The 11,542-nt window shown below is 40.9% G+C and overlaps 1 protein-coding gene across 1 annotated transcript in view; it reads left to right on the top strand.

Moving 5' to 3' along the window:
* Positions 1–986: 986 nt before the first annotated feature.
* Positions 987–11,542, top strand: part of FMO4 (flavin containing monooxygenase 4) — a 27,145-nt gene continuing 16,589 nt past the window's right edge. Inside the window, exons 1-5 of the mRNA XM_011970808.1 lie at positions 987–1,227; positions 2,995–3,136; positions 6,775–6,914; positions 9,969–10,157; positions 11,116–11,278. Coding sequence (XP_011826198.1) covers positions 6,783–6,914; positions 9,969–10,157; positions 11,116–11,278 — 484 coding nt within the window. The 5' untranslated portion in view covers positions 987–1,227; positions 2,995–3,136; positions 6,775–6,782. The remainder of the gene's footprint in view (positions 1,228–2,994; positions 3,137–6,774; positions 6,915–9,968; positions 10,158–11,115; positions 11,279–11,542) is intronic.

Genomic DNA, 11,542 nt, shown 5'->3' with positions numbered 1-11,542 from the left:
CTGAGGGTGATGACTTCCAGCTTCATCCATGTCCCTGCAAAGGACATGATCTCATTCCTTTTTATGGCTGCATAATATTCCATGATATTTTTCAAAAGAAAATATTTGCTTCCGACAGAAGATTTTATATTAAAATCTGCATTTGCAGCTTTTACTGAAAAGAGCCTAAGGCCTTGCCATATTGGGCTCATTTTATTAAATAGCAACATTTAGCTGAATTGAATAGACAGAGAAAGTACTTTCCAGTCAGATCATATCTGACCCACTTTCCTCAAGTATGTTACCCTCCTCACTCCTGTAGGCATTTGCATGTGCAGTCACAAGCAAATGTGGTTTAGAAACTGTTCAGTGAACCATGTTGGAAAATATCCTAAGCACAAGTACTAAAGATGGTCTGTTATGTTATCTTCCAAGCACACAGTGGAAGGAAAAAAAGTAAGTTTTCTATTACTGCCACAGCTTCTATAATTACTACCTTTCTTGTGCCCTAGGTTAATATCTAAAATTAGCTTTATGCTTTCTCAAACACATTTCACCAGCTCCCTCTGCTGATCCAATCTGAAGGATAAAACAGCTTAAATTCTTTGTAAGTCCTGAACTTTAAAATCACATTTCTGGGGTTGGAGAACTCCAAGCATGAAAGAACTTGATGAGGTAATGGTCATCTAAATAACTTTCTCCTGTGGACAGCTCCTGTGGTAATTCAAGCAAGAGTCAGGATGTAGAAGTTTGTTTCCAAAAGTAGAACTCCTGTTTCGCTGAGAAAGCTGATTTGGGGTGATTTGGCGCCCTCTACAGACTGTAATGGCAAGAGCGACACTATCATGTGCTTCCCATAAGTTTTAGGGCTTTGCCAGAACTATGACGTTGAGGAGGGTGGAGTAAAGGGGCAGGAAGGGTTTATGTTCTGCCAATCCAACAGCTGTATTCTAACTCACCATTCGGCCCTCCCTTAAGATCACGGAAGTAGCACACTTGTCTCCTACACTTTTTTCTTGGACGGTATACTTTCTGCTGTCACCAGCAAAGCAGAAAAGACAAATGGCTTTTGTTTTAAACTGAGGACACTTTTACGAAAGTCATCTTTCCGTTTATTTTTCTTTTAGAAAAAAGAATTTGGGTTTTGAGCTTTAAAAAAAAAAAAAAAAAAGACAAACACTTACTTTCCTTGCCTATTTGACTTTGAGAAATAATTTAAGTCAAAGAATCTGCTCTATGCTAACCAAGGTAAGTGTCCTGGATTTTTTTTTTTTTTTAATGGGGAAATGATCCAGAAACTGCTTTCACAAAAGATGAGTGTTCTTCTTTGAGTGTGTTCCTTAAGAATGAATGTGATTATCTTCTTTTGGGGTCTCTTGACTAGGGCTAAAGCAAGAGAATTAAGGAAAAAGTCAGGAAGCAAAGGGAAGTTGTAAGGAAACAAAGTTATGTTGTGGACAGAACCATCCAAAAGGAAGGTGTCAATGAGATAAACAGAATCATGAGTCTTTCAGTGACTCCAGGCTCACCTCTGATTTCATCTTATGAATGAGATGGAAACGCCAGCCATTGGGAAACAAAATACCCCACAGATGGTGTGAAAAAAAATACTGTAACACAGTAAGAGCATGGTAGGGTGATGATAAGAAACATAAAATGATCAAATTCCAAATTCAAAGAAATCATAATTGATTACATGATTTGCAAATCACCCAAGTCTTTCCATGTCTCATAAAGGATTCCTACATTTGCTCAGTCAGGTGTGGGCTGAGGTTTTCCGGTTGTTCAAAGGTCTAGTTCAATAGGTCAGGGCTCCTTTCTGCCAAGGGACTAAATATAAGCAGCCTATGGCCGGCACGGTGACTCATGCCTGTAAATCCAGCACTTTGGGAAGCCGAGGCGGGCAGATCACTTGAGATCAGGAGTTTGAGACCAGCCTGACCAACATGGTGAAACCCCGTCTCTACTAAAAATACGAAAATTAGCCAGGCATGCTGCTGCATGCCTGTAGTCTCAGCTACTCAGGAGGCTGAGGCAGGAGAATCACTTGAACCTAGGAGGTGGAGGTTGCAGTGAGCCAAAATTGTGCCACTGCACTCCAGCCTGGAAGACAGAGTGAGACTCCATCTCAAATAAATAAATATAAGCAACTTTTGAGCAACCAAGTACCTTACGAAGTCCACTTTATAGTTTACAGAGTTTGCACACACATGTTCTCCCAATCCTTCAAGCCTGCAGTATTCTCTCCTACTTTTGAATTCATATCTTTTTTTTTTTTTTTGCACCAATTACTTGGTGTTCAGACATAAGAACAGTCCTTTCAAACTAGAAGGAAACAAAGAGAAAGCCACTTGAACCCTCTGTTTTACAAATGTGGAAGCACTGACTCAGAGAAATCGAGAATTTTGTCCAGGGTTACAAGCTAATTAGAGGTAGAAGCAGAACTAAAACTCAGATCTCTCAATTTCCAGTTCACTTACTACCTTCATCTACTGCCTCGAGGCAAAATTTAAAATGGTTGCTCCCATTCAGAAATGTATAGTCTGTAAATATAGATTAATTTTAAAAAGTGCAAATTCCCAATTTGTTTCTACTGCCTGTAGAGTCTCTAAGTCAGTCCTTAAAGTGCTTTTGCCCAGCACCTTTTTAACCCACAACCCACTCTGTCACTAACTAGGTCTCTAGGCAGGGATAAACAGGCCAGGAAAGTGCAAACATTCATTTCCTAGAGCATGCTGCTACCATAGGACTTAGCACAAGGTAGCATCAATCTCTCCATATACAACATCTTAAGAGCAGTCACTGTCTTTTTTTAATTCTAAGACTTTACTACTATTTCTTAGTAGCAGCGTCTTCATTATCTTCAGTGCCCCACACTTGGCTTAGTACCTGCACTTAGAGGTACCCAGGGATATTTGTTGAATGAATTACTTTGCTGCCAGTCTATTCATGCCAGTATATTTTTCACTTTGGCAATTTAGTTAGCAGCCATTTCTTTTTATGTTATTATTGCAGAGAGAGAGCACAGCAAAGATCTGCCCGCCCCAGGCCTCTACCTAGTGGTCTGGAAATTCAAGTATTCTTATTGGTGGAGGCCATTTATTTCTGGTTAGAAGCTGTCTAAACCTCCTGCTCCTCAACTCAAAGGAAAACACAGGTATGTCTGCCTACTCCTTTCCAAACTTGTTGATACATTTTATCTGTGTGAACTGTCTTTGCCAAGGAGAAGAAAAGGAAGAAAGGAGACAAGTAGGGAGGTAGAGAATGAACACTGAGTAAATATTTTGTGTAAGGCACTTTTTTTGTGTAAGTAATATCATGTTTTTTAAAACGCAAACAATCTTTCAACATAGGTATTTTTCTTATTTTACAAAGAATATATCTAAGGTTGCTCAGGGTCATATGGCCAGTTGGTAGCAGAGAAAGTTTGAACCCAACTCTGCTGCCTCCAAAATCCATTTTCATTGCATCCCATATAGCTCTCTCAACTAAATGGGATTCCCAAATAAAAAGTCTAAGAGGAAAAATGATACATTTTGTAATAGATAATGAAGCCAGGTATGGCAGTCTCAGCCTTGCAAAGGGCAAGGCAGCAAATACATTCAGAAATTGAAGGCCCTAGGAAATTCTTCTAATCCTCATTGCAAGTTCATGAGTCTGCCTTAGAGTCAGGTAAGTCTGAGGGTTCCTGGAGGACTCAGGAGTCTTTCTTTACTCCCTGCAGTAAGTAAATTCACTTTGACTCTGTGCCTTCTGATATGGGGCTTCTGATCTGATTAAGAGGCAAGCTACAAAGCCATAGAGAAAAACTCCTCCAAGTCCATCCCAAAGGTGCAGCAGCAAACCTGAGCAAAGATGAAGGAAGAGGCAGGAGAATTACTTGAACCCGGGAGGCGGAGGTTGCAGTGAACCGAAATTGTGCCACTGCACTCTAGCCTGGAAGACAGAGTGAGACTCCATCTCGAATAATTAATAAATATAAGCAACCTTTGAGAACTAAGTACCGTATGAAGGTGAGGGGAACCACAGGATACCTCAGGCTCAGACCAACAGCATGTTCACATCTTGGTTTCAGATCCTGAAATCCATACTCAGTGCAAACTCTGCCTCTTATTAGCAGTGTAGCCTTAAGTTGTTTCAAATGATTATGCTAATTTCCCATTTACTGGTCCTCATAGCTCAAAAAAGATATGCTCTCTTGTTTCCCCAAGGCAAATACCACTGTGATAAGTGACATGAGACTACAAAAATCACACAGGGGTTATACAGCTAGATCTCTCCTCAAAAAATACTGTATCTTCAAAGGCAAAGTGAAATGAGTTATATATGTTTCATAAAACAACAGAATACTTTGAGGTCTCAGCTATTGTTTGTGTGTCTTCTGAATTGGCCAAGGGGGTTGCAGGGAAAAGCAGCACTTGCAACTAAGTCCACATGACATATTAAGGGCCTCAGTGTGACATAAACTTGGTTTACTAGAATTAACTCAGCCCGTTTGATTGAGGCAAAAGCAATGTGAGATGTGCAGAAGGCTAAATGATAAAATCCAGAAAAATTGGTAAAAACTGGTCCTATATCCCCATGTATATGTATGTGTGCACTTCCTCCAGTTCCCGCTGACAAGCATGAGCATCCCCATTTCTAGCTGACATCGTCTTGGGCTCCGGAATATCTCTTATGACGTTCCTTGGGGACTTTGTTTTCTATTATGGTCCGTCTTGCCTCTCCGCAAGGTTAAGAACCTCCCCTCAACCCATGTAATATCCTCGTTTTATGGCAAGGCATGGCCGTGACCAGCTATTCTTCAAGACTCTAAATGCTTTGAATCAAAACCAACATTTCTACTGACTGAAATTCCTGGGATTCAGAGGCACAAAGTGATAGCAAAGAGCCCCTCTAATACTGAGAAATGCTAGCATCCCAATGGGGTCGAGGTACCGTCTACACTCTGAAATACTACAGATTGAGCACTCCTTATCCAAAATACTTGGCACCAGGCTGGGCATGGTGGCTTACCTCTGTAATCCCAGCACTTTGGAAGGCTGAGGCCAGCAGATCACTTGAGGTCAGGAGTTCGAGGCCAGCCTGGCCAACATGGTGAAACCCCATGTCTACTAAAAATACAAAAATTAGCTGGGCATGGTGACAGGCACCTGTAATCCCAGCTACTTGGGAGGCTGAAGCACAAGAATCACTTGAACCTCGGAGATGGAGGTTGCAGTGAGCTGAGATTGCACCACTAAACTCCAGCCTGGGTGACAGAGCAAGACTCTGTCTCAAAAATAATAATAATAATAATAATAATAATAATACTTGGGGTGAGAAATGTTTCAGTAGGATGAACATGGTGGCTCACTCCTGTAATACTAGCACTTTGGGAGGCCAAGGCAGGAGGATCACCTGAGCCCAGGAGTTCAAGACCAGCCTGGGCAATATGGTGAGACCCCATTTCTATTTTTAAAAATTAATTAAAATAAATAAAAAATAAATGTTTGAGATTTCAAGTCTTTTCAGATTTTAGAATATTTTTATTGTACTTACTGGTTGAACATCCCAAATCTAAAATCTGAAATACTCTAGTGAGCATTTATTTTGAGTTTCATGTCAGTATTCAAAAAGTTTTGGATTTTGGAGTATTTAAAATTTTGGATTTGGGGGTTTGGGCTGCTCAACCCTCAATAGCTAAATTTAGTGGAGCATTTACTATGTAGCAGGCACATTTCTAAAACCATTCCGACATTTATCAGTCATCTAATCCTTCTAACAACCCTTTAAAGTCATTATTATTATTACTATTAAAACGGAAAAGTTCTCTGACCCCTTGCAGAACTTGCTACAGCAGTGTGGCTTGTTTGCATGTTCAAACCCCTTATAGGAAGGGGAACATGCAGATGGGCAGGTGCAGGAGCCATGGCTAGTGCTTTTGGGCTCCGGCCCCCAGTAGGATCTACAGGTGTGTTAAAATTAATGCTCTTTTAGCAGTTGCCACTTACGGGCAGCTAAGTATGAGCAGTTCAGTGGAGATTCAGGTGACACTCTTTTACACCCTGCCCTCTTGGTACCCGGGTCCTTGTCCAAAGTCCAGGAAAAATCAGGTCACATGGACTTGAAGCATGGTGAATGCAGGTATTTTATTGAGTGGTGGCAGTGGCTCTCAGGGTACTTGTTGGGGAACTGGAAAGGGGATGGAGTGAGAAGATGATCTTCCCCTGGAGTTTGGCCATCCTGGGCCAATCTCCTCTCCAACCATCCCCAGTTGAACTCCTCTTGACATTCAAACACTCCTTCTCTTCTCTCCTTCTCTGCCACGCCGCTCTGCTCTGCCAGTGGAGCTTGGGGTTTATATGGGCATGGAATAGGGGCACAGTGGGCCAGAGTGGTCTTGGAAAAGGCAACACTGGGGTGCAAAAACAGGAATGCCTGTTTCCATTTAGGGCTGTAGGTTTCCAGGCTTGAGAGTGGGGCCTTTGCCAGGGAACTGTTCTCTTCTACTCAGTATTTCCTTGCCTCCTGTTGGTATTACTATTATTACCATTCACATTTTACAGATGAGAAAACTGAGGCATAGACAGGATAGTTAGCCTAAGATCACACAGTTAATAAGTAGTGAAGCCAAGACTTAAACCAAAACAATCTGATTTCAGAACCTGCATTTTTAAGCAGCATGTGATTCTGCTCCCACTCAAAGATGAAAAAAAAAATGCATATATATCACTATAAAAGTTGAGTCTTGTGACAAGGGCTCCCTTCCAAACTTGTTAAATAAAGAAGTTCTGCTTGACTTTCCTCTAACAGAGCATACCATGGCCAAGAAAGTTGCAGTGATTGGAGCTGGTGTGAGTGGCATCTCCTCCATCAAATGCTGTGTGGATGAGGACCTGGAGCCCACCTGCTTTGAGAGAAGTGATGACATTGGGGGATTATGGAAGTTTACTGTACGTGGTTCACATCCTCTTATCTCTATCAGTCATGATCTGGCCATTTGCTTTGTCTCTGCTCAGACATGGTGGCTTTAGCCTGTCTTGGTGATCAAGTAAGGGAGTGGCTTCCTACAATAGCACAAACATGTGTGTAATGCAGTGTTAAACACTAGGCAGGATGCAGTCTGATTGGTGAGGAATCTTGAGAGTGTGCAGACTTGGGTCAGGGACAGTTGGAAGAGAGAGAAAAAAAGAGTTAAGTCTGATAGATAAGCATAGCATTGGACATTTATGATGATTTCTGGACTGTAGACTTTCTAAGACAAAGCTGCAGAGTGTAACATCAGGCAAACTGAATAGCATTGGTGAACATAAAAAAGATTACACTCTAGGGAGAATGGAAGTTGGCAACAGGGAGTGGAACCACAACCCCCAGACATTGTTCAGGTCTTTAGGAACCGAACTGGCAAGAGTGAGGCAGGGCCCCAGACCTTGGAAGGCCTTGTGGGAGGGGGAGGGTTCGCTGTCACATTTTCAGAATAGAAAGAACTCAGGCACTAACCAATCATTCTTAGAAGTGGAATATTTAGGCTCGGAGGCTACACTTAGGTCCAGGCCACCTATTAGGTGACTTGAGCATCAGACAGTGGGGATGGAAGTGGTTAAATACCACCTGCCTCTGGTCAGGATTGGTGCTGGTTATGGAAGTAGCAGAGTATCCAGTAGGGACTGAGGGATCTGCCCCAGTGGTGAAGTATAAGAAAGTATCAGAAGGTTTATGCCTGTAATCCCAGCACTTTGGGAGGCTGAGGTGGGAGGATCACTTGAGGCCAGGAGCTCAAGACCAGCATGGGCAGCATAGCGAGACCCTGTCTCTGCAAAAAATAGAATTAAAAACAAACAAACAAAAAATAAGATGGAAGCTAGGCAGGCCCAAGTACTAAATGCTATAGGGGAAAAGAATAGTGACATTCATTCAACAGGCATGAATGAGAGAAGCCTTCATAGAAGACATGTTGTTTGCTATTAATAGATCTCTGATGGATGATGAATAAAACAGAATAAGCAACTACATATAAGCAGGAGTAGTCATAACCCTAGGATTATAGTATACTAGGAGGAAAAAAACTTTGGTATATTGTTAACCTCATCAAGCCACCAAATGTTAATATGGAAGGAAAATATTGGGTCTGGTTTATGTAGCTTCTGCTATTTGGCCCCAAAGTTGGTTTGGTTTACTTCTGCTATTCCAAAGTAATACAGATTAATTTTAGAAAACAATCTTGAGTTAAACAAATAGGGAAAAAAGGAAAAATATAAATTAAGTAACAATATTCGCAAATTAGTACTATTAAAATTTCAATGTAATTTTCTCTCAGTCATAAATATACAGTTGTCTCTTGGTGTCCGTGGGGGTTTAGGTATCCCTTTGGTTTTGCCGTGGATACCAAAATTCACAAATGCTCAAGTTCCTGATAGAAAATGGCATAATAATATTTGTGGGTAGCCTACACACATCCTCCTGAGTATTTTAAATGTTCTCTAAGTTACTTATAATGCCCTAATACAATATAAATGTTATATAAATAGCTGTGACACTGTAATGTTCATGGAATACTCACAAGGAAAGAAATATGTACATGTTCAATACATATGGAAGCATCCTTTATTTTTTGCAAATATTTTCCATCCTTGGTTGATTGAATCCATGGATCTAGAACCTACAGATACAGAGGGCCAGTTGTACTATTTTTTTTTCAAAAATATTATCATAATATTAATTTTCACTCATTCAACAAGTATTTATGTCCTTCTGCAAGGACACAATGATGAATAAGATAGACAGGGACTCTGTCCTCCTTGCAGTCTGGTGAGAAACAGAAACAGTAAATAGGGAATTACAACACAGTGTCTTCAGGTTCGTGGTAGAAGTACAGGATGCAGCAGGGCCACATCAGCTACCTTATGCAGCTCTGTTGGGTCATGGATGACTTCTTAGAGAAAGTGACAGCTAAGAAAGAGGCTTAAGGGAGAAACAGAGATTAGCTTCAGCCACAGGAAGTTCACTGGTGTCTTTAATATAGACCTATTTGTTTTGTTGTTTTGTTTGAGTGATGGAGATTAAATCAAGACAAGTTGAGGACTTCATGAGAAAACAGAGGCTACAGTAAATGGTTCTTCTATGAAGACTGAGATAGGATGGAGAGAGACAGGGCTGAAGGGGACATAGGTTGAGAGGATGTTTTGTTTGTTTTTAAAATTAGAGTATTTTGTGCTGATGAGAAGGAGCCAATAGAGGGAGGTAGATTGGGAATATACGGAGACAATAATGAGAAAAATTAGTAAGGTATTCTCTGAGGAAAGCCAAAAAGGAAGATGCCCAGGGCATGAGTGGAGGGAGTAGCTGTGCCAGTGGAAGAAGGAAAAGATAAACAAGACAGATAATGAGCCCTGCATTCATGGAATTGTTTAAGGACAATGTTAGTCTTGGAGAGCCCTATTTAATTTGGTTAGCTTCTTTGTGGTTTGAAAAATATATTGAATTTAATTATACAATCCCACCAATGATTTCTGATAATTATAGCATAGACACCTAATGCTGGGTTTCCTGGAACTCTTTAAAGTTACAAATAGTGGCTCAGTACAGTGGCTCATGCCTGTAATCCAGGCATTTTAGGAGGCCAAGTTGGGTGGATCACTTGAGGCCAGGAGTTAGACACTAGCCTGGCCAACATGGTGAAATCTTGTCTCTACTAAAAATACAAAAATTAGACAGGCATGGTGGCGCACACATGTAATCCCAACTATTTGGGAGGCTGAGGCATGAGAATTGCTTGAACCCAGGAGGCGGAGGTTGCAGTGAGTCAAAATCGCGCCACTGCACTCCAGCCTGCGTGACAGAGTGAGACTCCATCTCAATCAATCAATCAATAAAAATAAATAAAATTACAAATGGGACATTAATTGCTATGACCCCCCTCTCAGTGAGGCTAGCATGATCCACCATGATCTCTGTTCTCTTGCTCCTATCTCCATTATCCCAACAAGCTAACTATGCCTTCACCGCAGGAATCTTCCAAAGATGGGATGACCAGGGTCTATAAGTCATTAGTGACAAATGTCTGCAAGGAAATGTCATGTTACAGTGACTTCCCTTTCCACGAAGATTATCCTAATTTCATGAACCAGGAAAAATTTTGGGACTATCTCCAAGAATTTGCTGAGCACTTTGACCTCCTGAAATACATTCAGTTTAAGGTAAGATTCTTTGAGTTATGGAAGATGAATTTGATGGGGGCTGGCCTATTCAGCAATCTAATGAAAATTGGATGTTTAAAGTAAACTTTCTATTGATTTTATCTCTAAATAAATAGGAAGAAAATAAGGACTCCTCTCTTCTGCTGCTGCTCAAGTTTTACTCAGATAAATCATTAAAATACTGAACTGGGGACGGGTGCAGTGGCTCACACCTGTAATCGTAACACTTTGGGAGGCCAAGGCAGGCAGATCGCTTGTTGTCAGGTGTTCGAGACCAGTCTGGCCAACATGGTGAAACTCCGTCTCTGCTAAAAGTACAAAAATTAGCTGGGTGTGGTGGTGTGCACCTGTGATCCCAGCTTCTCAGGAGGCTGAAGTGTGAGAATTGCTTGAACCTGGGAGGCAGAGGTTGCAGTGAGCCAAGATCATGCCACTGCACTCTAGTCAGAGCCACAGAGTGAGACTCCGTCTCAAAAATGAAATAAAATAAAATAAAATACTGAATTTGCTGATTCATCCTCTAAATGCCAAACTCTCATTCAGGATGAAATTTTGACTTTTTTTAAGAGAGAAAAAAAGAATTTTGTTCACGAAGTCCATTGGGAAAAAAAAAAATCTAGACATCTCAACCACAGAAATTATAATAAGGCAAAACTAATTTTCCTAAATTTCCCAAAGCACCAGGCATTGTAACTCATCTCTTTCTCACCAGGAATAAAACACGACTGTTTCTTCCTTCTACTGAAAGATTCAAATGTCTCAAGGCAAAGTCTATATTGCCACCTTTGTGAGTTTGCATAAGTTACTTAACTTCTCTAAGAAGATGATAAATCAATATTAATAGACCTCCTGTCATGGGACTTGGCCTACTGAAAGTAACAGACATGGTTACCACACCAGTCATTGCATGAGGTCCAGGGGTGTTGGTGACAAGTGAGTGTTTGTCTTTCACTTTTAGACCACTGTGTGTAGCATCACGAAGCGTCCAGACTTCTCCGAAACTGGTCAGTGGGATGTTGTCACAGAGACAGAGGGCAAGCAAAATAGAGCTGTCTTTGATGCTGTTATGGTGTGCACTGGACATTTCCTGAATCCCCATTTACCTTTGGAAGCCTTTCCTGGTGAGTCATTTCTACCTGAGACCATGCCTATGTGTCTGGGTTCTTCTAGAAGTAAACTTACTGATTTGCAGTTGAAAATACCTCCCCATGATTATAGATAGCTTTATATTCACTCTCAAAAATGATATGTGCAAAATTACTTTAAAAGGTGTATAAGGCACTATGTAGGTGGTGTCGGGTCTTATTTATTAATATAAATGTTGTTATTATTGTTTGAGCTTTCTAATGTGTGTCTAATTGAAATTCAGTGATCAAGTAAGGCTC

The sequence above is a fragment of the Mandrillus leucophaeus genome, unplaced genomic scaffold, assembly GCF_000951045.1.
Source record: "Mandrillus leucophaeus isolate KB7577 unplaced genomic scaffold, Mleu.le_1.0 Scaffold975, whole genome shotgun sequence".
Lineage (NCBI taxonomy): Eukaryota > Metazoa > Chordata > Mammalia > Primates > Cercopithecidae > Mandrillus > Mandrillus leucophaeus.
The sequence above is the reverse complement of the archived record's forward strand: the minus strand, read 5'-3'. Positions and strand labels throughout refer to the sequence as shown.